Source organism: Spea bombifrons, chromosome 7, assembly GCF_027358695.1.
Source record: "Spea bombifrons isolate aSpeBom1 chromosome 7, aSpeBom1.2.pri, whole genome shotgun sequence".
In the NCBI taxonomy this organism is placed as follows: Eukaryota; Metazoa; Chordata; class Amphibia; order Anura; family Pelobatidae; genus Spea; species Spea bombifrons.
The window spans coordinates 24508465-24532729 of record NC_071093.1 but is presented as its reverse complement, the minus strand read 5'-3'; the positions used below and the strand labels follow the sequence as shown (position 1 = coordinate 24532729).

At 42.1% G+C, this 24265-nt stretch overlaps 1 protein-coding gene across 1 annotated transcript in view; it reads left to right on the top strand.

Annotated features, from left to right (window-relative positions):
* The window catches only part of LOC128502339 (ectonucleotide pyrophosphatase/phosphodiesterase family member 7-like), a 90502-nt gene extending 71461 nt beyond the window's left edge, over positions 1-19041 (top strand). The window contains exon 6 of the mRNA XM_053472113.1: positions 18702-19041. Within this exon, the coding sequence (XP_053328088.1) occupies positions 18702-18780 (79 nt within the window). The 3' untranslated portion in view covers positions 18781-19041. The remainder of the gene's footprint in view (positions 1-18701) is intronic.
* The last annotated feature ends 5224 nt before the right edge of the window (positions 19042-24265 follow it).

Here is a 24265-nt window from a genome sequence, read left to right as displayed (position 1 = left end):
CAGTTCATCCACACATTAACGCATGCTCTCCCTCAGACAACTCAGCCACATATTAACTCATGCTCTCCCTCATTCAGACAATTCATCCACATATTAACTCATGCTCTCCCTCATTCAGACAATTCATCCACATATTAACTCATGCTCTCCCTCATTCAGACAATTCATCCAGACATGAACGCATGCTCTCCCTCAGACAACTCATCCACATATTAACTCATGCTCTCCCTCATTCAGACAATTCATCCACATATTAACTCATGCTCTCCCTCATTCAGACAATTCATCCACATATTAACTCAAGGAATAACCTTGCCCGCTGTAGCGATGCCACTGAATGCATTTAATATGCTGGATCCCGTAGAGCAGAGTAGGTGGGTCACAGGAGACCAAGCTGGGAAGGACTGGAAAGAGGCAGGGTCAATAATAGGCAGTGGCGTCGCTACAGGGGGGCAAGGGGGGGCACTACCCTACCTTGATGGAGGTCTGTGGACCTCCATCACCCCCTACCCCGGCGATCTGCCCCTCAAACTGAAGGGCATCACCGGGGCCACCCGATCCGGCCGGTGATGTCTCGCGTAATGACGCTAAGACGTCACCGCGCAACTTTATTAACAACTGACAGTTGTCAGTTAAAGAGGTATGGGGGCATGCTGCTTAGATGCCTGTATCTCAGGCATCTAAGCAGCTACAGACCCCCAACATATACAGTTGGAAAGGTAATTACACAAAATATGTAGAATAATAAATAAGAATAAAAAATACTAAGTTAAAAAATAAAAATGTAAAAAAAATGATTTGGGGGTCTCTACAGGCAGATAAAAAAAGATCAAAATTGCCTAGAGACCCCCAAATTAAATTATTTAAACATAAAGTAGTTTAACTTAAAAAAAAAAAAAGTTTAAGTATTCTAGCTAAATGATCACTGTGGTAGCCAATGTTACCACAGCGATCATATAGCTATGAAAAGTCACATTCCCTTTTTAAAAATGGCCGATACTAATTTTTAATCCCACGATCCCTTTGATCATGGGGTTAAATTTAGCCAACGGTTGAGGGAAGCAAATTTTTGAAATCCTGATGAACTGCAAATATTATTAAAATCAGCCATTTAGCCTGTGCGGTACGTGAGTAACCATCTCATCCCTGCAGCGCCTTGCATTTTTACTGCAAGACTTATTTTTGCTGTAAAAGTGATTTTTTTTTCTCCCTTTACCATCATTTCTTTGGGATTGTAAGGGGAAAGAATGGTGTGTGCTTCTGTGAGTGAATGTATGGAAAGTATGGTGTGTGCTTCTGTGAGTGAATGGAGATATGAAAGGCGTGTGAATGATCAGTAATTAGGGTTGAAGCCTTGACGTGGCATTACTGCTCACGTAGGAAGTTAAATTATGGCACAAAAAGTACACATTTGCAAGAACTACACGCCTTGGCGCATCTAATGAGGGGCTGTATGTGTTTCTAGTACAAACCTGGAGTGCGCAAGACACAAATGAACATGTCGTTATGGTTAGAAAAAACATATTTTCTAGCCAAAGCGACATATTCCATCATTATTTGTGCACTCAACTTTTGTCCTAGAAATACATGTAACCCCTCATTTGAAGCTCCAAGGGGTGTAGTTTCTTAAAATGGATGACTTGTCTGAATGAGGGAGAGCATGCGTTAATATGTGGATGAATTGTCTGAATGAGGGAGAGCATGCGTTAATATGTGGATGAACTGTCTGAATGAGGGAGAGCATGAGTTACTGTGATTGTGCGTATCATAGATGTATAATTGTGGAAGGGCAAAGATGGCACTAGCAGGATGTTTGAGCCTTGGGGACCAAGATGGCACAGGCAGGGTGTATATGGGACAAAGATGGCAAATCGTATGTGTTATCTGGGTGTGCAACCTGTCATCTATCCCTGTAATTTAGCGGGTTTTAAATATACCTTTAATGCCGTGTTTTTATGTGAATTCCAATTGATCTATTCCTGCAAAGCTGGGTTTTTGTGTGTTCTTCTGTAGATCCATATCTGCTATGCTATGTTTCCATACATTATTTATGTATACCTGCAAATACAGGGTTTGTATGTGTGTGTGTGTGTGTTTTTTCAGTGGTATGATTTAATGGTGGAAATTACTAATGCCCCCCCAGTTTGACTGTGGTATCTTGTGTGCCCCCCCTATATATTGTTTCTAGAGTCGCCACTGATAATAGGAGAGCACAGATAACAGCCAAATCAGGAGATTAAGAGCAGGTCAAACAAGCCGGGTCGGTAACAGGAGATCACAGTATAAAGCCAAATCAGAAGACTAACAGCAGGTCAAACAATCTAGGTCACAATGATTTTACGTGTTCAAAAGAGCAGCAACACAAAGCATGACTCAAACTAACCAAGGGTAAAGAAATAATGAAAGTACCACGTTAAGATAGGCTGTAGGTACCGAGAACGAGGCACAGGAGGTCAGACAGGGTCACCCGAGGTCACAAATACGTGTCACTCCTGTACGTGAGTAGACACAATGTCACGTGACCGCGCATTCCCAGTACCACAGTATCGGTATCTGGCTCAGTATATAGTGATGGGCACCATAACTCCCATCCCTTTATGCTGAACCAGGCACTGATGTCGGTACACAATAAATCCCATCAGTGATGGGAGTTACTGTCTACCACCATAAGAAGGCCATCACACACCATCAGGATTCTAGCCTCTCAGTACGGACTCTGTATTTGTTCACTGTAATGCCTGTTGCAGCCTCTAGAGGTCACCTGTCAGAACAGTCATCATTAACCTATATGCTAATGTCCTGACCAGCTGCATCTGCTTACCTAGGGGCAGCCCTTACCCTTAAATACCTGCTGATTCCTCCATTCTGGGCCTTTGCAATACAGCTTATCTGCCTACTGCCTGGCCTAGTTCTCCTGCTAAACAGCATTGTGTTTCTGATTAACTCGTTGTGACCCTGCTTGCTTTTGAATTTGTTCCCTGGATTCTGATTCAGTATTGATATCATCTTTATGGTTCTAACCTGGCTTGCCTAACTACTTCTGCCCTTCCTGAGGGCTTTCCAGCCTTGTGCCCCGTCTGAGGGCTTTCCAGCCGTGTGCCCCGTCTGAGGGCTTTCCAGCCGTGTGCCCCGTCTAAGGGCTTTCCAGCCGTGTGTCCACGAGGATTACAACAGAGTTGGAATTGCTGGCTGAATGTGTTGTCCAGATATAAAAGTCTGTAAGGGCTGTGCTAGAGTCCAACATTGATGACAAAAAGGCTAAGACTGAGACCAAAAGCAAGAAAGTATCTAGGAAGAGTATCAAGTGAGAGCCACTCACCAAAGAAGAAAAACAGAAAGACTTGATAACTTCTGTTTTTATTGTGGAGAGACTGGCCATAGGATATCTCTTGCCCATTCAAACCAGCTAAATCCTCTGTAACCCACACTGACAAACCCCCGGCCCAGGATCCTGCATGTGACAACAGCAACATCTCAAAACGGGAGCAAACCCTGCCTCAACCTAGCGATCCTGGCTATACCTTGAAATTCAGCACCGTCTGAAGCCTAGCGGATGATCACCAGACCATGTCTGAAGCAAATGAACGGTATGATATGGACAGTGTTACTTCAGATGCTTCTGATGCAGATATAACAGACACACCTGTGATTGATAACTCCAAGGTCGTTTGTGAGGTTCGGACTACCGCTCCCATCACTCCAAGGAAGCAAAAACTCGCAAGGGAGTAAAAACAGTAGACCCCCAAACTGCAAAATACCCTCTAGGGGCCCCAGGTCTGTTCTTCCCTATTCCACTCCAGTCTCCACTCATTCCAGTTCCCAAAACACCACTCAATCCTCTGTTAAACCCTGTATCCTTGGCATCTTCGAAGTAGATGTAAAGGTTCAGTAAAGAAAGAAAACACTTGTTCTTCTGCGTCCTTATCTGTTTATCCAATATCCAGTTTTGATAAACCCCGGGCCAGCACTACAGATGCTCTGCCACCAGATGTGTGGTGGCTTCTACCGGGACTATTGTATGTAAAAATGACGTGGAATGTTGTGCGTGGAAGTAAAATACGAGAAGGGGGCCAGCACACCGTTCACATAAAGGTCACCCAATGTGCAAAAACCAGGGCGAACCCAATGGGAGAGCTGTAGATTTGGAATTAATTCCAGAGTTCGCAGGGGGGTGATGCGGGTGAGTTGATGTAAGGAGGGAAAACGCTTGGCTGCCCTGTCCCATGTGTCAAGGGTATGTCTAGTTGTTGGGGGCAAAGAAGGGAGCCGCGGGCGCTTGTTGCGATGTAGCCACAAGAGTTGGTCTACCGTGAATGGGGAAATAATGTTATTTTCCTGGGTAGTCCAGGTAGGTGGGCGGATGTTTGAAAGGAATGGGAATGTCTGTGATAGTATGCAAGCTTCGTGGTAGGATTCTATATGAGGGACACCCAGATTCAATTCTGGATCTGCTTTTTACACAAGTGAAAGCGACAAAGAATTTTTGGATAGAGTGCAAGAGACCTTGGGGGGGTTTGACTGGGATTGTCCGCAACACATATAGTATTTTGGGGAGGGCTGTCATTTTCAGGGCACTTACCCTACCCAGCCAGGACAGTTCAAAGCCCCGCCACCTGATGTCGCGTTTTACAGATTCCCAAATTTTCACAATGTTGAGGTTGTGCAAAGATTTGGGCAATTTAATACCTAGGTAGGAGAGGTGAGATGATCTCCATTCGAATTTATACCTGGAAGAGAGGTGAGCTTTGCGACCGGGGTCCAGATGGAGACACATTGCCTGAGTTTTGGAGATATTAATAGTGTGATAGGAGACCTTGGAATATAGGGACAGTTGAGAGAAAAGAGCGGGGAGGGAGTGCTCCGGGGAGGTGACAGAGGCCAAAATGTCATCTGCAAATAATCCCAATTTGCTAGTGTTGCCATTGGGTAAAGGGAAACCCGTTATCAGGGGGTCGGAACGGATACTGGCCGCGAGCGGTTCCAGCGCGAGCGTGTACAACAGAGGGGATAAGGGGCAGCCCTGACGTGTACCGTTGGTGATGGGGAACGGTGAGGATAAGAAGCCCATCATCGATATGCAGGCCGTGGGAGAAGTATAAAGTGCCATGATTGTCTGTATGAGTAATGGGGGAAAGCCGAATTTATGAAGAGTGCGTGTCAAAAAATGCCATGGAAATGAATAGGCTGGGGCGTTTGTGTTTAGCTGGGTCCCAAGGGGAGTTTATAAATTTGCGGGTGTTGTCAGAGGGTTGGCGGCCCATAACAAAACCCACCTGGTCTGGATGGAGAAGGGAAGGGAGCAGAGGGGCTAACCTGTTGGCCAAAATCTTTGCATACATACTGTGTTGAGGAGGGAAATGAGTCGAAAATTAGGGCACATCGTGGCCGGCTTACCCGGTTTAGGCAAGGCATGAGCCCTTAAGTTTTCGGGGTGAATGATGCCCGATGACATGAAGGAGCGGAAGAGCGATAAAAGATGGGGACCTAAAGTAGGCAAGAAGGCACGGTAGTACACAGCAGTGAATCCATCTGGACCCGGGGCCGAGCCTCTCTTGAGTTGGCAAACATCTCTCTCAATCTCGCGTAGTTCTATGGGTAAGGCAAGGGATTCGGAGAGATCAGGTGTAAGAGAGGGCAAAGGCGTGGAGTCGAGATAAGTGCGGATTTCCCCATGCGATGGCTGGGAGAGAGAGGCATCATGTTTAAGATAATACAATTTTGAGTAGTAGGCAGCGAGGGTCTCCACCATTTGGGAAGGGTTACGAATAGCCTGGCCATTGTGGTCAATGATGTGAGAGGGGGCAGGACAGTGAGAGAGTGTGTCTTAGTTTCCTAGCCAGGAGGGAATCGGCTTTGTTGCCTTTTGCATAGAATTTTTGTTTGAGCTTCGGCAGCATATAAACCGTGGAGCGGGCATTAATTTCCGATAGTTGAAATTTGATCTGCTTAATTTTATGTAGGAGAGAGTCAGTCGGGTGGCTTTTGTGGAGGGATTCACAGTCATAAAGTTGAAGAAGTAGGGAGGTTTTAGTAATGCCTGATTGTTTTTTGAGATGTGAAGCTAGACTGATGAATCTTCCGCGTATGACCGCCTTATGAGCGTTCCATAATATGTCCGCAGGGGAATCAGGGGCGAGGTTGTCCTGGAAGTAGTGTGTGTGAGGTGCGTCTGTATTTGTTCTTTATGTGCTTGATTAAGCAACAGGCTGCCATTAAGGCGCCAGTCACCTTTTCCAGAGATGGGATGGGAAAGTTTGAGGGATAGTAGGAGCGGGGAGTGATCGGACCAGGATATTGAACCTATGGAGCACATTCTGGCTGATTGTAGGGTGATATTGCCACGTGAAGTGTTTAGAATACAAAGAAATCTGGCTTGACTTTTTGAAATGCATTTCTTGAACACAGATGATATTGGCCTTGTGGGCCTTGGCCTCTGCCCATAGTGAGTATCTCTTTTGGGGTGAATTAAGACCTTTAGCGTTGATAGAAAGTATATTTAAGTCAGCCATAGGTCAGTGGTGAAAAGGGCAATAAGGTAGAAAGGACCCGCAGGGGCACTGAGCCCTAAAACATGGACGGTGGAGGGAAACCGCCCAGCCGACCACACCCGACCAGTCAAGACGCGGTGGCACAATATGAAACAGAGCAAGTCATATACATCGCAGTTTAAAAACATAAAGAAAAGGTGTACAAAACAATAAAAATGCAAAACCAGGACGAGATGTCCAAACATAGTAAAGGGAGAGTGTGCTAAAGCTGTAGATAGCACCGGGGGTGGGAGGATGTGTGTGGTGGAGATACGAAAAAGAGGAGTCCGCTCAGCCAGAAATGTGAGTGGCTGTGTGTGGAGTATGAGATATGAGAGTGCGTATGAAGCTGGCATCTAAAAGGAAAAATGTAGGTTGATGTGTGAGGTGCAAATGATAAATGCCCCGTAGTAAGTACCCTAGTGGTTGAGTAAGGATAGTCATGAACTTGTGTGAGCCAAACCCTGAGCATGAGGGCACCTGGCGCGTAAAAGAGGGGAGCCCAGAACTAGGAGCGACCGAATAGGTTGACATTATGTGTGCAGTGCGAATAAAATAAACGTGTAAAAGTCCAAACAAAAAAATGAAACATAACTATGAGCGCAATGGCTCCAGACCATGGGTGCGACAGAAGGCCCATCATGTGTGTAAAGTGTCACAGGTTACCGTCCAAGAGAGCGTTGCTTCAGGCTTTCGTGGACCAGTCCCGCTTCAGTTTTTTCTGTGCGGAGATCTTCTCCGGCGGCATGGTTGGAGGTTGTTGAGAGGGGTCTGTGTCCGGGTCAATCCCCCATTTGCGCAGGAGAGTCATGCCGTCCTCTGGGGTGTGTAGAGTCGTCGTGATGCCATCTTTGACGATGATGAGGTGGATGGGGTGACCCCATCTGTAGGAGATCTGCCTTGATCGCAAGAGGCTCGTCACCTGGGCAGAGGAACGGCGTCGCTGGAGGGTAAGCTGCGAGAGATCAGTGAGCAGCATGATATTCTGAAAGCGGGAAGGTAAGTCTGGTTTGCGTCTGGCTGCTTGTATTATCTTGTCCTTGGTGTCATAAAAATGCACCCTGGTTAGAACATCCCGTGGAGATTTCTGTGAGAGTGTCTTGGGCCTAGAGGCGCGGTGCAAACGGTCAAGGCGTATGTCGGCATTATTACCTTCGCCCAGGAGGTGCTTGAAGAGGTCTGTGACAAAATCATGTAAGGCCTCCTGGCCTATGTCCTCTGGGATGCCCCGCAGGCGTATGGAGCGGTCCTCCAGATCCATCACTTTCGTCTGGAGGTTAGCCAGCTCTGTCTTGAGTGTGGTGTGATCCTCCACAAGGGTGTTGTGAGCGTCGGCGAATTCTTCCATGCGCCTCTCCAGGTGGTCCGTGCGGTCTCCCAAGCCATCAAGATCACGGCGGATGGCGTTTGCAATGTCCTGAAAGTCTTGGCGAAGTTGTTCCCGCATTTCTCGTAAGAGCGATTTCATGGTGTGAGAGGTGAGTGCGTGTGTGTCTTGAGCCAGTTCATCGTGTTGGGTGTCTGATGGCGTCGGAGGCCTGGAGCGGGAGGATAAGGCAGGGCCCGTGGAAGCATCAGAGTCCTCCTTAAGGATCACGAGGTACGCCCGACAGACGGGATGAGTGCTTCTTTCGAAGTTTTGGCTTGAAAAAGTTTGGCATTTTCGCTGATTTTGTCGAGCGGTGTCCCGATGTGCGTGGAGCAGCCCGGGTGAGTTTTCAGGGCAAAAACAGCCACGGATGAATGCAGATAGAATGCAAGTTGTCTGGGTTAGTGCGGAGCTCCTTCACCTATCGTCCGCTCAGATCGCCATCCAGACCACGCCCCTCCATAATAGGCATTCTAAATTCGCCATTCCTGTCAGTTCTTTAAAGCTGTTTTTATATTTTAACTTCAGTATGTGAGTTAATATGCTAGCCTGGGCATATCTTTCTAAGCATGGTACGTTCAATCCTCCCTTATTTTTACTAGCATAAAGGACTTTTTTTTGGATATTCTTGGCTTTTTGTCTGCCCATATAAATTTTATAATGTTTTTTTGGAACATTTGGATCCACAAGGAGGGAAGTTTAATAGGTATCATTCGTAATAAATAAAACCATTTGGGAATTTTGTATGCTCTTATCACGTTCATCCTTCCCTTCCAGGAAATAAATAACCCCTTCCACTCTGCTGTTTGACATATTAATTGATCATGGAGTTTCCCATAATTAATATTTGTATCTATATTAATCAGAGAAATTGGTCTATAATTTGATATGTTCGTCTCATCTTGCCCTGTTTTAAGGATAGGAAGGATGGTTGCTTCCAACATTCCATTAGGGAATGTCTTGGTTGTACGAATATCATTAAATATGTTGGTCAAATAAGATAACAATTGATTTATACATTTTTTGTAAAACAGTACTGTATAACCATCCGGACCTGGAGCTTTGTGTGTTTTTAATGCATTTATCGCCCTATGTACTTCAGTCTCTGAAAAAGGAGTGTCCAGATGCTCTGCTAAATTCTCTGGGATTTTTTGGCAACTTGGAGTCTGATAAATATTGTCTAATTTGCTCCATATCTTGATTTTGATCTGGTATATTATATAGATTAGAGTAGAATTCACCAAAGACTCACCCTATATCTTCAGGGCTAAATACATAATCATTCCCCTTTTTAATTTTATATATTTTTGCTTTTAATGTTCTTTTTTTAATTGATTAGTGAGGAGTTTCTCTGCTCTATTTCCTGTGTAATAGTATTTTTGTTTCATTTTAATTAAGTTGTAATTTGCTATCCTTATAAGACGATCATCAATCTCTTTTTTTTATTTTCATCATATTTAAAATATTTTGATTATTAAGATTTTCTCCACTTTTTCTTTTTAAATTATTCAAAGAGATATTTAAGTCAGATAATTCTAAACCATCTTTACTTACTAGGGAAGCATCCTTAAGCCTCCAAGGATACAGACTCCGTTTGTACTTTTTATTAATTTCAAGGCAGACAGGGTCATGATCAGACCATGCTACACTCCCTATCGTTTTTTTATTACATTCTTTCAGCCACTTAGCATTAGTTAATATTAAGTCTATCCGTGTAAATACTTCATGTCTTTGCGAAAAGACTTTGTCTAGTGGTCTCATTGTTCTCCATATATCATGTAATTCATTTTTTCCTAGCGTGTCTTGGAAAGCTTTAGATTTTCTAATCTAATTATGTCTATTTGATTTTCGAGTACTTGTGCTATCCCATTCATTATCTATAACGCGGTTAAAGTCTCCCAGACAAATGAATGTTCCTTGGATATATTTCTGAATTTTTTGTAGTGTAGCGTTAAAAAAATGTATCGGTTTGTTATTTGGCACGTAGATGTTTAATATGGAAAATATTCTATCATCTAATTAACACACTACAAACGCATATCTAGCGGATAAGTCCTTTTGTTTATATATGACCTCCATTTTAATATTATTAGATATCAGAATAGCAACTCTTTTTTTTTTTCTGAATTAGAGATGAATATTCTATCACAGTATTTCTTGTTGTTTAATCTATATATATCCCTACTTATCAAATGTGTTTCCTGGATGCAGCACACGTCTATATGTTCTTTAATTATATAATCATATAAGGAATATCTTTTGTGTGGGAGATTAAGACCTTGTACATTCAGTGCAGTAATTTTAATCAGGTCTGTCCTTTTTCCTGTCATATTTATCGTTAATACTTTGTATGGTTACCCATATTGAAAACGCAGATTCACTCTCATTCATATACCATTCATTCATAAAAACCTTACAGAACACACTCATACAACCCTTACAATTACATATTAATGTAGAGACCTCTGTGCTCAATACTCCGGAACGCGATACAGGATACATATACTATAAATCTTAGAGAGGAGAGAGAAGGGAAAAAAAACATATCCTATCTATACTCCTCAAGTGTTTCAACCCATTTCATTTGAATAATCAGCTTCCAGAAAGCTTCTATTATAATTAATCATCAATATATTCCATCATTATACCCTTGTGTCAAATATCCAATTAATTAGCCTATTCATTACTGTGTGGTTATCTTACAATTAATGTGAACCTAGATCTTTCCACTCCTCCTGATATATGGCTCAATCAGTTTTGATTAAATAACATCTGTCATCAGATTTCCATTATAATTGATATCATCAGTATAATTCATTATTATAATTATTCCAGATATTATATCATATGAGGAGAGGAGAGAAAAAAAAAATACTATCATACCGTATATTCTGGCGTATAAGACGACTTTTTAACCCCAAAAAATCTTCTTAAAAGTGGGGGGTCGTCTTATACGCCGGGTACTTACCAAGCCGGAGGTTCCCACGAAGCCACCAATCTCTCTAATCACTACGCGCCGGCAATTGATGCCGAGCGCAGGGATGCCGTCATGTCCCGGCGCCCGGCATCAATTGCCGGTGCGTAGTGATGAGGGAGCAGGGAAGCCCCAGGTCTGGCACTTGAGACCTCGGCTTCCCTGCTCTCTAATCACTAGGCGCCGGCTATTGATGCCGAGCGCAGGGATGACGTCATGTCCCGGCGCTCGGCATCAATAGCCGGCGCGTAGTGATTAGAGAGCAGGAAAGCCGAGGTCTGAAGTGCCAGACCTCGGGCTCCCACAACTGGATGGAAGAAAGAAGACAGGAGATAAGGTAAGAGATGGGGAGAAAGGGAGAAAGGGGGGAGAAATATATATATATATATATATATATATATATATATATATACACACACACACACACACACACACACACACACTGGTGTGTATATATATATATATATATACATATATATATATATATATATATATACTGGTGTGTGTATATATATATATATATATATATATATATATATATATATATACATACGTGTGTGTGTGTGTGTATATATATATAATATATATATATATATATATATATACATATACATGTGTGTGTAATGGCAGGGGTGTGTGGTGAGGGCAGTGTATAAATGTGTATGTATGGACAGGCATATGTGTAGATATATATATAGATATATATATTATATATATGTGTGTGTGTGTGTAAGGGCAGTGCATGTATGTATATGTCAGCAAATCAACCAGCAAATCACCGGTAAGGTACATCGCTTGCCGTGATTGGCTGGTTGTTGTACGCTGGGTAGAGGGGTAGTCTTATACGGCAAGTATAGTCCAAACTCTATATTTGAACTGTAAAAGTTGGGGGTCGTCTTATACGCCCAGTCGTCTTATACGCCGGAATATACGGTACTCGTGATATGTGTCTCCACCCATTCCATTTGAATGAACTGCTTCCAAAAATGTCTATTATAATTAATTATAAACATATTCCATTATTATACCCTTGTGTCAAATATCCAAATAACTAGCATATCCATTTCTGTGTGATTATCTTATAATTAATATAGACCTATATCCTTCCACTCCTCTAGATATATAGCTCAATAAATTTTTTGATTAAATGACATCTATCATCAAATTTACATTATAATTGGAATCAACATAATTCCTTATTATGAACATTATTCAAAATTATGTCATATGAGGAGAGGAAGGAAAAAAAAAACACAAACAATCCTTCAAACCTCCTCTTAGTGAAGTGCTGTCCTATCTTTCATAGGATTATCATTTAACTGTTGCTTAACTTCTTCCGCACTCTTTCCCACTCTTACAACCAATTTTACTGGGAAACCCAGTTAAAACTAATATTGCGGTCCCTGAGAATTTTAGTCACTTCTTTGAATTCCATGACTGCTTAGGCCTATAGCCCAAAGCAAATACCCACCCAATACCCGAAATAAGAAACAAGACACAATTGTAGTGGGTAGGGCATAGGCCACAGCTTTATTACATTCCCCCCCTTTATTGACCAGCAGAACATAAACCAATAAATTACATAATTATATACTTAAACGACCCGCCAGCTACCGAACCTTTTGGGCCCGATAGGCGGTTATTGTACCACGTGCACCAAGAGTCCTAGTCCATCCGATGCCATCAGCCGTCTTCAGGACACGTCTCCCCAAGCCCGTAGGGCAAATTCCAGATAACGAACTCATAAGCGCTGGCCAGGGGGGGAACAACACCGCCGCTGTGACAATAAAAACAGAGAGACAGAAAACAAGAAAAAAACAACCTGACCTGAGAGATGAACCAATGGGTGGGAGGGCGGGACAATCACAGGTGCTGTGGCAGCTCCAGGAAGGCAAAGAGGGAGATGATCCCCCTTCACCTTCCTATAACGCCTAGGTCCTGCAACAAAGTTGCAAGGTACAGCCAATAAGGACAGGGGACACTGACAAGCCATTAGGAACACCAAGGCCCCGCTGATCCGTCTTAGATCTTCTAACCAAAACAGACACCGAGGTAGGGGCCAAAGACACATCCTCAACAGACAAGCCACCAGGACGATACTTACTGAACGACACAAGCTCACCCACTCTGAAGGCACCAAAAAAGGCAAGGGAAAAGGCCACCTGAAATAGAAGGGACTCATAGGGAGAACTGCACAGAGACGGAGTGTGCCCAAGGAGAGCCTTAAGCAATGCAAAAGATACAGGACGACGAGTATCAGGGAGCTTACCCCTCCTCCAGCCCTTAGCCACCTTCCGTATAAAGAACTCGCTGTCAACATCACGCCAGCCCATGAGCCGAAACAAAAAGGATAGAGCGGACAGATCACGCTCAACCGTGGACCCGGAGACCCCAGCCGATCTGAGCTCGGACAGATATACCAGGACTGCCCACCTCCTACCGTCATCATCCAGAAAGCCACGCTCTGACTGGGCCAGGCGAAGCCACCTTTTCCACACCCGACCGTAAGCCCGACGAGACTGAACCGACAGAGAATCCTGAAGAAGGGCAACTGTATCCCGGAAGCGGACAGCTCCAAATCCGAGTTGGAACACTCAGGCTGTTGCCAACACGTCTGGCCATTGTATTGGGCTAAAAAGGTCGACCACACTTGCAAGTCCTCCTTAATCTGATGAGTGATTCTGATGAAATGAGAGGAATGCTTAATACCAATAGTAGCCAGCGACAATCGCCTACAAAAGGCTCGACCCATGGGCATCACTCTACAAGCAAACACCAGGTGACCCAACAACGACTGGACCTGTTTAAGCTTCATCTTGACAGCCCCCAAAAAACGGTCTAACAAACGGGAAAGAGTGTGTAGTTTAGCTTGTGGCAAACGAAAGACCATAGAATCGGTATCTATCTCTACGCCTAAAAAAGACAGACCAGTGCAAGGGCCTTCGGTCTTATCACTGGCCACAGGCACACCAAACTCCTGAGTAACCTCCATAAACGTGCCAAGAAGACGGCTGCAGACATCAGTAGCAGCGGGACCCACAAACAGAAAATCGTCTAAATAGTGCAAAGCACCACTCAGGCCGCACCTGCGAGACATGACCCATTCAAGAAATGAGGAAAAAACTTCGAAATAAAAACAGGAGATGGAGCAGCCCATGGGCAAACACATGTCATAGTAATAATCTCCACGGAAATACATGCCTAACAAGTGGAAGCAGTCCGGGTGGATGGGCAGCAAACGGAATGCAGACTCAATGTCGGATTTAGCCAGCAAACAAGATTGCCCCGCAGCCCGAACCAGCTCCAATGCCCCATCAAATGATGCATACCGAACCCTACTCTCCTCTTTATCGATGCCATCATTAACCGAAGACCCCGCAGGGAAGGAAAGATGGTGAATCCATCAGGGTGCACAGTGGCATATAGGGAGGTATAAGGCATAAATGGGGGCGAGTGGCATATTGGAAGGCATATATGGGGGCAGAATGGGAAGCTGGGGGTCAGATGTGCATAACTGGGGGCAGTATGGTAAATAAAAGAAAAAAAACAAGGCTTTTTTCTCATAGTTTTTATTAAATATGAAAATTTGTATTAAAACCTAGTTTGAGAAACACTGTGTTTGGGTTCTTGTAGCTTTTATTATTATGTCAGTAAAATAAGAAGGTGAATAGAGAGAGGCCATTACAATAAAGAGATGAAAGTGTAAATTGTACGTTTTTTTATTACATTATTTTAAGTTAAAAAAAATTGCATTTTTTTAATCGATTAATCGAAAAAATAATCGGCCAACTAATCGATTATTAAAATAATCGTCAGTTGCAGCCCTAATTATGTTGTTTGTCCCCCAACAGACACACTTACATACATACAAAAAAATATTATACAGCTTTTACAAAAAATAAATTTGTTTACTGACCTTCTACTTTTTCCACTTTAAGGCTTTTTCATCTTGACCTCCGTACTCTGGTAGCTGCAGACTGCCGTTTTCTATGTAAGCAGGATGTCAGTGACACAGCATCCGGTACTCCAGCAGTCTGAGTGTGAAGGGGCGGAGCTCTCACCCCTCACGCTGTTCTCATCACTAGGCGGCCATCGCACACGGCCGCTGCGTGCTGATGCTTTTTTTTTTACAAGGAGAGCAAGCAGCCTCTATTTCACCACGGGGTCACGTATGTGCATCCTTTTTGATAACAAAAATCCAAGAATTCCTCGTTACAACAAGCATTTTTGCCAAGATTTTTCTTTCTGGGCTAGAGTAGCTGTTTGGGTAAACCCTTTCAGTTTTTACAGTACCACAAGCCAAGGTTTCAAAAAGCTGTCAGAGCTTATTTTCACAACGATATATATTAAAAGTGTATATATTGAAACCGAAACAGACTCAATGGTCCATCTTAACCTTAGCTGGCTTTAACTGTGTTGCATATACAGTAAAAGTTAACAGATTTCTTTGAGTACATGAAATTGTACTTAAATTCTAAAGAAAATCTATAAGGTCATGAAAAAACAGAAACACACACACTTGGATTTGTTCAATTACATATTGTAACGGACTTACCTGTGGCTGCTACAGCTTCCCATACTCCCCGCCACTGGAGAGAATCCGCATGCTTCCGAGCCAACAAAGATGGCGACCGGCGTCCCGTACCCTGCAGTGCGCGTGTGCGTGCCACACCAAAGATGGCAGAGAGAGTAATCCACGGCCAACCGCACATGCGCGTGCCACACCAAAGATGGCCGACCACTACGACCTGCGAGGCCTGCAAATTAAAGAGACATTATCCCATTTTCTACTTTTACCTGCAATTAGTAGGAGGCGGGGTTTTCTGTCTGGGGTTATTTAAGGACCCTTTAGCTGACTACTCATTGCCTTTCAAAGAGATTCTTTTCCTGTTTCTCTGGGCTCTGTATATGACGATGTGTCTCCAGTTTTGACTGCGGCTTGTCTAGGCCCCTGGGAATCAGCGTAGCTAAATGATGTGTGTGTGTGTGTGTGTGTGTGTGTGTGTGTGTGCGCGCATGCTTGGGGCATGTGTGTTTTTTATTGGGGTATGTAAATGTAGGGGCGGGAGTCCCTAGGGGAGAAAGGGTGGCCTCTGGGTGACCCCGGTCACTGTCACTTTTCCAGAGACGGCCAACAGACTTACCTGCTTCCCTCAGCCACTTTGAAATCAATGGCTTGGTTACAGCTTAACTCTAAAGCAGGCGTGCATTAGCTCAGTTATCTGCCACAAGGAATTACTGAGTCCTTAACAGAGCAGGTTGTATCAACCATACAGCACTTTGTCAAGTTCCTAACTGTTTAAAGGCAGCACATAATGGCCGGGTATGTTTCTGAGGGGGGATTAATCAATTTCATTTTTTTTATTTGTCCCCTTGCAGCATGGATGAAATAATCCTGTATAATGACAGCCATGTGGGATTGCAAGGTTTTATTTTAAGTCTAGGGATAAACCAATTTAATGTTATGTGAATGGCTGGGAATGGGTTAATGTGTTCTTAAAAAGCAAGATTGTAATGGCTGATACTTAACAGTCCTCCATTAAATTAGCAAGTGATGTGAAAATGGTGGATTTTGTATTGGTCAAAAGACCTTTAAGAATATGAACTGAGACTTTAAGTGTAAATCCCACTGCGTCCACAACTGCCAGCAATCCGTTAACTCGGCAGCGGCTAGGCACGGTTGATGAAGCCTACAGGGTAAGTGTGAGAGCTCTGCGGGACACAGCATAAGAAGATCGGTGAGAGGTGCACAGCACCATATTTAATTCTCCCGAAAAATCATAATAAAGACGCACGGTATCTAAAAACAGTTTTAAAGAAAGGATCGCTAAGGAAGTCACAGAAGACACACCGAACACTGATAAGTGTTATCACCTACAAACTGTGAATAATATGAAATACTCTTTTTCCACAGAGGACTATATTTGAAGTACTTTACATAACAAACAGCAATATTATTGTGTTATCCACTCGGTCTTTCATATATTTATAGAAACCAACATCTGTACATATTTCACACGAGAGACATTATCTCTTGATGTTATAATCTACTGCCTTGAGCATATTGTGTTATTTTAATAACCAGTTTTTTTTTCCCCTCCCCATTTTATCATAACGAGATACCCTTATAGGAAAGTTATTTTATGCAATTTATTTTAGAGTCTAGCTGCAAGGGCCCTGCAGCTGACCCTATTTTTTGTATTTGTTTTAATGAATGTATCTATGTTTCTAAACCACTACACACAGTTTTACTGATTGGATACTTTTAAACATTCTATATCATCACACACACAACACCAGCTGTATTCTAACTTACCATTCAGGGACCTTATTAGAGAACAGTAATAGTTTTTATACTCATTTGCTTTAGGTTGTAAAGGGTACACAACCTTATCTCAATACCAGTTCTCATTTGGTCCTACCCTCTATATTGTTGAGCTACCTATTCTGGTTACACTAAATCCCACTCTGCAGTGCAGTGATTAGTTTGTCATGTTTTCACGTCTTAAGTTCTGGTGGGAAGATTAGTTTCCTTGCCCTTTATGTAATAATTCTTCTAAGGTCTGACCATTGTCACTGCACTGTTAATTCCCTTTTATTTAGCACATGCATTAAGTTCTATACTGGTGGGATAAGTTATTAGCCTTTAATTCACCTTCTAGCATTACCTTTACATTGTGCCTCTGCCTCCATTCTATAATCCGTTCACTGCATGTTAAAATTGCAGTGCTGTGCCAAAAGCAGTAGTGAGTACATGGCACCGCTTTAGTCTTGGCTTTCCTAAGGATGATTGTGCTTTTCTATTAAAACATTTTATCATGTTTTCCACATGAAGCTCCTGACTAATTTTGCACAGTAAAACATAACTGCCCGGTTGGTTTAATTTGCAGATTGTGGTATTCTATTTTTTTTTCATTTGTCACTATTTAAGGTCAGCTGCTGGTTATGCCCCCCCCTCTTTTTAACTAGCCATGTGGCTAGTGCTGACCTGGTTTCAGGAGTATTGAGTTACAACTTGGCACTCCTTTATGAAATTATTTATATTTAAGCAGATGGCCCCATTTATTTGGTTTTCAAAGCTCATAATATCAAATGTTGTCTGTCTGAGAGAGGTCCAACCCGAATAGCAGTAGCAGTGGTGGCTACCTGCAGGATTCCCTGTTGGCTGGGTGCCTGGGAATACGCGTCATGCCGCTACTGCACATGGAAGATCCGCCAGTAGCTATTTCAAGCTGAGTTAACAGCAAAAAAAAAATGCCTTCTGTGTTAAGGCGAACTCTGGGCACAAGCTATGGTGGCTTGTGTGCAAGGCCTCCCCACGGGCTGAGTCCCGGTGGAAGTATGTGATCTGGTTTGCCCAGTGACATCAATTTACCCCTTCAATCTCAGGGGTTTTTGGTACCTCAAAGCCCGGAGCAATTTTGCCATTTTTGCGCTATGTCGGTTCAGCGATTATTATATTATCCTGTCCTCTCCAATCCTTGATCCTGGGTTCCCTTGACGGTTGTCCTGCTTGCTCCGGTTCTGACTTCGGCTTCGTCTCTCGGTTATCTAGACTTCCCCAATCCCTGACCTCGGCTTCTTTTTTTGCCTAGGTTCTGCACTGTGGATCCTCAGCTTTCGATCCTGACCAGTCCGTGCCCGTTACACATATGTCCACTAAAACCACCAGCAGATTTTACCATTTATATTCTAATTTTCTAAATTCATTATAAAATGAATGAAAACATTAACCTTTAAGTATATAGTATATTCTCATTAATATTGTTAATTAATTTAAAATGTAAAACTGTTCAGTATGTAATAAATCTGTTTTTGTTTTAATTTCCAGTTGGAACAAAACAGAAAAAGGTGACAAGCAAACAAACGGAAACGAAAATGATGGCACACTACCAATGACATGGTTTTAAAAATGAATTATTGATTTGTTACTTTTGTACAGATTGTACAAGAAAAAAAAACCTTCTATGAATATTGCTCATGTATTCGTATTTAATCTTATTTTAATTTTTTAAATCTAATCTATAGTTGTTGAAATATTTTAAAATACATTTATAAGACATTTAAATAAAATCAGCATAAACTGTCATGTATCCATTGTTGAATTTCAGGGCTATTGTTACTCCTATGTATTCCTATGAATGAGATTGTGTGGGGGGGGGGACAAAATGCAAATACAAATTAAGAGCTTTCTGCTCAGTTTTCATATATTTTCTCCCTCTTAGTTGTTGTATATACTTCTCCTCTCTCAAACCAATACCACCAATTGATATGCGTGGAGAATAATCCGCTCTGCGTTGTGTATTAATGATAAATGTAATACCCCTTGTTACCTCCTCCAAGAACTAACATATAACCGTATCCCCTTTTCCAGATAATATATATGTCTAGTTCTACTAAGGTTTTCTACCCGATATTACAATAAAACAGCCAACCCAAGGTTCTTACCAGAGAGAGAGCTTTAATTAGAATCTGCCCAGATTAATTACAGCAAAGACAAAACCAGAGTTACAGTGATATACAGATGTCAATCATTCATACCGATCACAAACATCCCATCTATCTAATATCTGCTGCTAAGTGTGTATGCTGTGTGGGTGATGTGCCAAGGGTGAGACTCTCCAATCCAGTCTCCTTTGTGTGTTTCTACAATGTCTTTTTAAGGGATTTCTCTATTGATGTGTAAATGAGGTCCCTGTCCTGTGTTCCCAAGACCCCACCGTGTGATGTTATTGACTTGCTATGTTTCCCATGCCTATCTCCAGGTGATGCATTTCCTTCCTTCTCTACATAGTATGTAGGTGTGATATCTTCTTACAGCTGTCTTTCCTGTTACTTCCCCCCTAAGTGGCTTGCAGCTATCATACATACATATACACACACATAAACTTAATCAAGCACTTATTAATTACAGATATACATACTTTGTATTTACCCCAACACTCCCCCACTTGAATAAGATCCATATAGGAACTTATTCATAAAGACATATACCAACTCAAACCCAAACAGTATTACAAGAACCAATATACTGGTATTTTATATCCCTACAATTGATGCTAGCTCTAATCGTTCCTGCTTGGTGTGTGTTTTTTTCAGTTCTTTCCTCCAGAAGCAATATAGGATGAATAAGGAGCAAATTAATACAAATTGCAGGAATACAAATATTACAGAAGCAGTTCTTAATCCTGGGTGTGTGTATACATTGTAGGGGATGCTCCACCAGGGCTCTTGAAAGCTGTGTGTAATTTCTTTAGTGCTGGCTAAATTTTCTTTCACCAGATCCTGTAATTGCACAACCCTTCTATTATTTCTTTTAAATAATGTATCCAAATCTATGTTAAGTGGCGGGATTGTTTTAAATAGTGAGGGAATCATCTTATTCCAATTTCCCAGCTCCTCCTGTACCATGTTCACAGATACCTGTGTGAGTTGAACGTTAGCTCTTATGACCTCCTTACCCACTTTCATGGAGCCATAGGTGAGATTAACACACCATCCTGTAGCAGGTACATTACAAGGTACAGTTTGTTGCCAGAGAATTTTAGATACACCCAGTGCACAGATCGTAGGGCCCTGCCCATGTGCCACCCTTTCCATCCATTTACAGTTCTGTGGAGGTGAACTGGGCAGCTCCCTGAGCTCTCCATTATGCATCCATCTGACCGGACTAGGGGTTCTAGTACACAGGAACAAAGCCAAGCATTTTTACGTCTGTCACAGCAACTGGGGTTAATAATCTTCCATAACTGGTTTTCTTTTACCACCAAGCGGGTTTGTGGCAGGAGTTGTTTTAAAACATTAGTGCCATTAGCCACGTCTAACTCACCCAGCATAGTCATCTTATAAACAGGTACAGGCTGTTCTGTCCAAACTGGAATGTCAATTAGTAATGGAATTACCTTTTTCCCTACTTTACACTTATTGAATTTTGGAAAGGACTACATTCTGGCAATCTATGCCAAATTCCCTAACCAGATCAAAAACTAGGGTAGAATTCACAATTCTGGGCCATTCCCCTTGTTTTATTTCTTGGAGGCCTAAATTTAGGTGTTCAACTAGTAGATTTCCGACTATACCACATACCATAGCCTTGGACACATCATTATTCTCAACTGATTCTCTCAGAGCATTTACAGATATATTAATCCATTGCAAATCTGCAGCAACTGTGTGAATGTTCTGTATTGATAGATCAGTTTCGGCTAGAGTGTTAAATTCCAAACGTCCCTCTTTAAGTTTAGATCCTCTATGTCTCCTCTATTCCAAATTGAGGTCCCCAAACTGAATCCTGATATTATATCAGTACCCAGATCCCTTTTTTCTCTCTCTCTAAAACGAAGCCCTTGTGTAGCATCCCAGAATAGATTAATATGTGCTTGAAACACCTTTTTAAACCATTCTTTCAACATTTCTGGGCAGCTCTCTGGTATATTAAATGAAGAAAAATTTAACAATAAAGGTAATGTTACATAAGACACATCTGTATAAGCGACCGTTTGTGTTGGTTGTATGAATAATCCATGCTCTGGCCAGGGGGTGGTTGTTGGGCAGTCCTGTGAGTTAGTAAGTTGTACTTTAATTGCTGAGTCTACTATAGTATGCAGTCCACTGTGATTTGGGTTGCATGTCACAGAACCATCCTGGGTTAATGTAAAATTTCTTTCCAGCAGCATCTTTATTCTCACTTCCTTTGTGGTATTGGCCCAAAATGTACTGGTACTCTTATGCATATCACTCCCTCCTGGATAGCTCCAAACTGCAAATTCAGAGGGAAGGTTAGACTTAGGCATTGAAATATTACACTGTACCACTATCCATCCCCCTATAGCCCCAACCACGGTATGCTTATCCTTAAATGTAACTTCTGGCGATTGCCCCTTTACTCTTAAAGTTACTCTGATTTCTCCTTTTTCTTCTGGACGTCTTTCCTCCCTCTTATATAAATTTCCTGAAAGAAATCACACATGTTAATGTCCAGATCCACAGGTTTGTTTCCTTTCTTTCTTCCTCTTTTTTTTTTTTTTTTCATTTAGTATCATCTCTTCTTTTTCTGAAAAACAAATACTTTAAAACAAATAGATTAGCATCATATGTTACAACAACAAATGAAAACAAATCTAGAAGACCACGCTAGTTTTATTCTGTTTTTCAACTCTTTCTTTCTGTGCCTTAATAACATGGTAGGGAATCCAAGGCTTGATATAATCTTTCCTAACATCATTACCTCTTCCCTGAGATCCCCACCTAGTGTAATTAAAACAACTCTTATCTCCCTGCCTCCAACTATCAACCATGGGTCTTTCCTGAACATGGTGTTCTTTAGCAGAGTGAGATTGGCAATTTCTGGCAAAATGTCCTACTTTACCACAAGCAAAACATTTAAAGGCTTCCCTTTTACCTATGGGTCCTTGAAATTTATGTTGTAGCCTGCTCTGATACAACTGTCTCTGAAGCGAGGGGCTTAATACAGACACAGGCTTTGCAATGATTTTGCTATGATTTCGGATCAGTTTATGATTACCATTATTGTGCTTCTCATCTAAACCTTGCCCATCTATTTCATTCACATCATCATTTTTTAACACTTTGACTGCAGCCACAACATCATTTCTTTTATACAGCTGTACATTTACCTTGTTACCATTAGCTGTGCAATGCACACCATCAGCCTCCCTCTTACTGCAGGCTGCCAGGGTCCTGATCTCCCCCTCTGCATCCCTCAGCCTCTGTGTTAGCCGCTCATTTGCACTACGCAATTCCTCATTTTCCTGCAAAGTCTGCTGGCTGCTTACATATAAAGCTGCAGCATTCTGTGCAAAAATCTTACACTTTTCAAGTTCAATGTTTAAACCTAGAACTTTTGCTTCCAAAAGTTCTTTTTGCTCTTTCATTGATTTGTACTGCTCCGCTATCCAACGGGCAGCAAAATCCAAAGCAGTTTTCACTCTAAGATCAACAATCTTATTATTTAACGCATTATACATCTCATCATGCTTCTCAGATTTTACTTTAATTGAAGCATTCAGCTCTGCCAACTTATCTTCCTTTGCTTTCACAATTTCTTCTAATCTTAAACAACAAGAGAGTAGTCCTTGCACAATGCAACCTTTTCTTTTACTCTCTGACACCTTTTTTTCAAATAATGTCTCTCCCAAAAACTTCTGCAACATATCCCATGACTGTTTACAGTCCTGTGGGATTTCATAAGGACCACCATGTCTCTTAATATAATTCAGAAGCCATTTCTTAACATTTTCAGAATAAGTAACTTTTGCACCCTCCATGTTGCATGTCATATCAAACGAACAAATCACAGCAATAGAATATAATAACAATTATACTCACCACACTCCAGGCAGACTCTGTAAAGTTCTTCTGGCCAAGGGTCACGGCACCAATATGTTGTATATACTTCTCCTCTCTCAAACCAATACCACCAATTGATATGCGTGGAGAATAATCCGCTCTGCGTTGTGTATTAATGATAAATGTAATACCCCTTGTTACCTCCTCCAAGAACTAACATATAACCGTATCCCCTTTTCCAGATAATATATATGTCTAGTTCTACTAAGGTTTTCTACCCGATATTACAATAAAACAGCCAACCCAAGGTTCTTACCAGAGAGAGAGCTTTAATTAGAATCTGCCCAGATTAATTACAGCAAAGACAAAACCAGAGTTACAGTGATATACAGATGTCAATCATTCATACCGATCACAAACATCCCATCTATCTAATATCTGCTGCTAAGTGTGTATGCTGTGTGGGTGATGTGCCAAGGGTGAGACTCTCCAATCCAGTCTCCTTTGTGTGTTTCTACAATGTCTTTTTAAGGGATTTCTCTATTGATGTGTAAATGAGGTCCCTGTCCTGTGTTCCCAAGACCCCACCGTGTGATGTTATTGACTTGCTATGTTTCCCATGCCTATCTCCAGGTGATGCATTTCCTTCCTTCTCTACATAGTATGTAGGTGTGATATCTTCTTACAGCTGTCTTTCCTGTTACTTCCCCCCTAAGTGGCTTGCAGCTATCATACATACATATACACACACATAAACTTAATCAAGCACTTATTAATTACAGATATACATACTTTGTATTTACCCCAACATTAGTTTTCAGAAATTTTACAAACTGAGGAAACTGGCAAATTTTGCTGAAATTAAAATTTAAACATATCCACATGCACAAGTGTGTAAACGGCATATATATTAAAGTCATGGGCGTAGGAACCGGGAGGGACGGATCTCCCTCAGTAACTCATGGGGGGGGACCAATAATGAAGAAATCCCCCCCAGGGCCGTAGGACCCCCCCAATAGAAACGCTGCAAATGTGGCCTGCGAGACCTCGAGATGCGGCCCATGTAAGATCGGCAGCCAGGGCAAC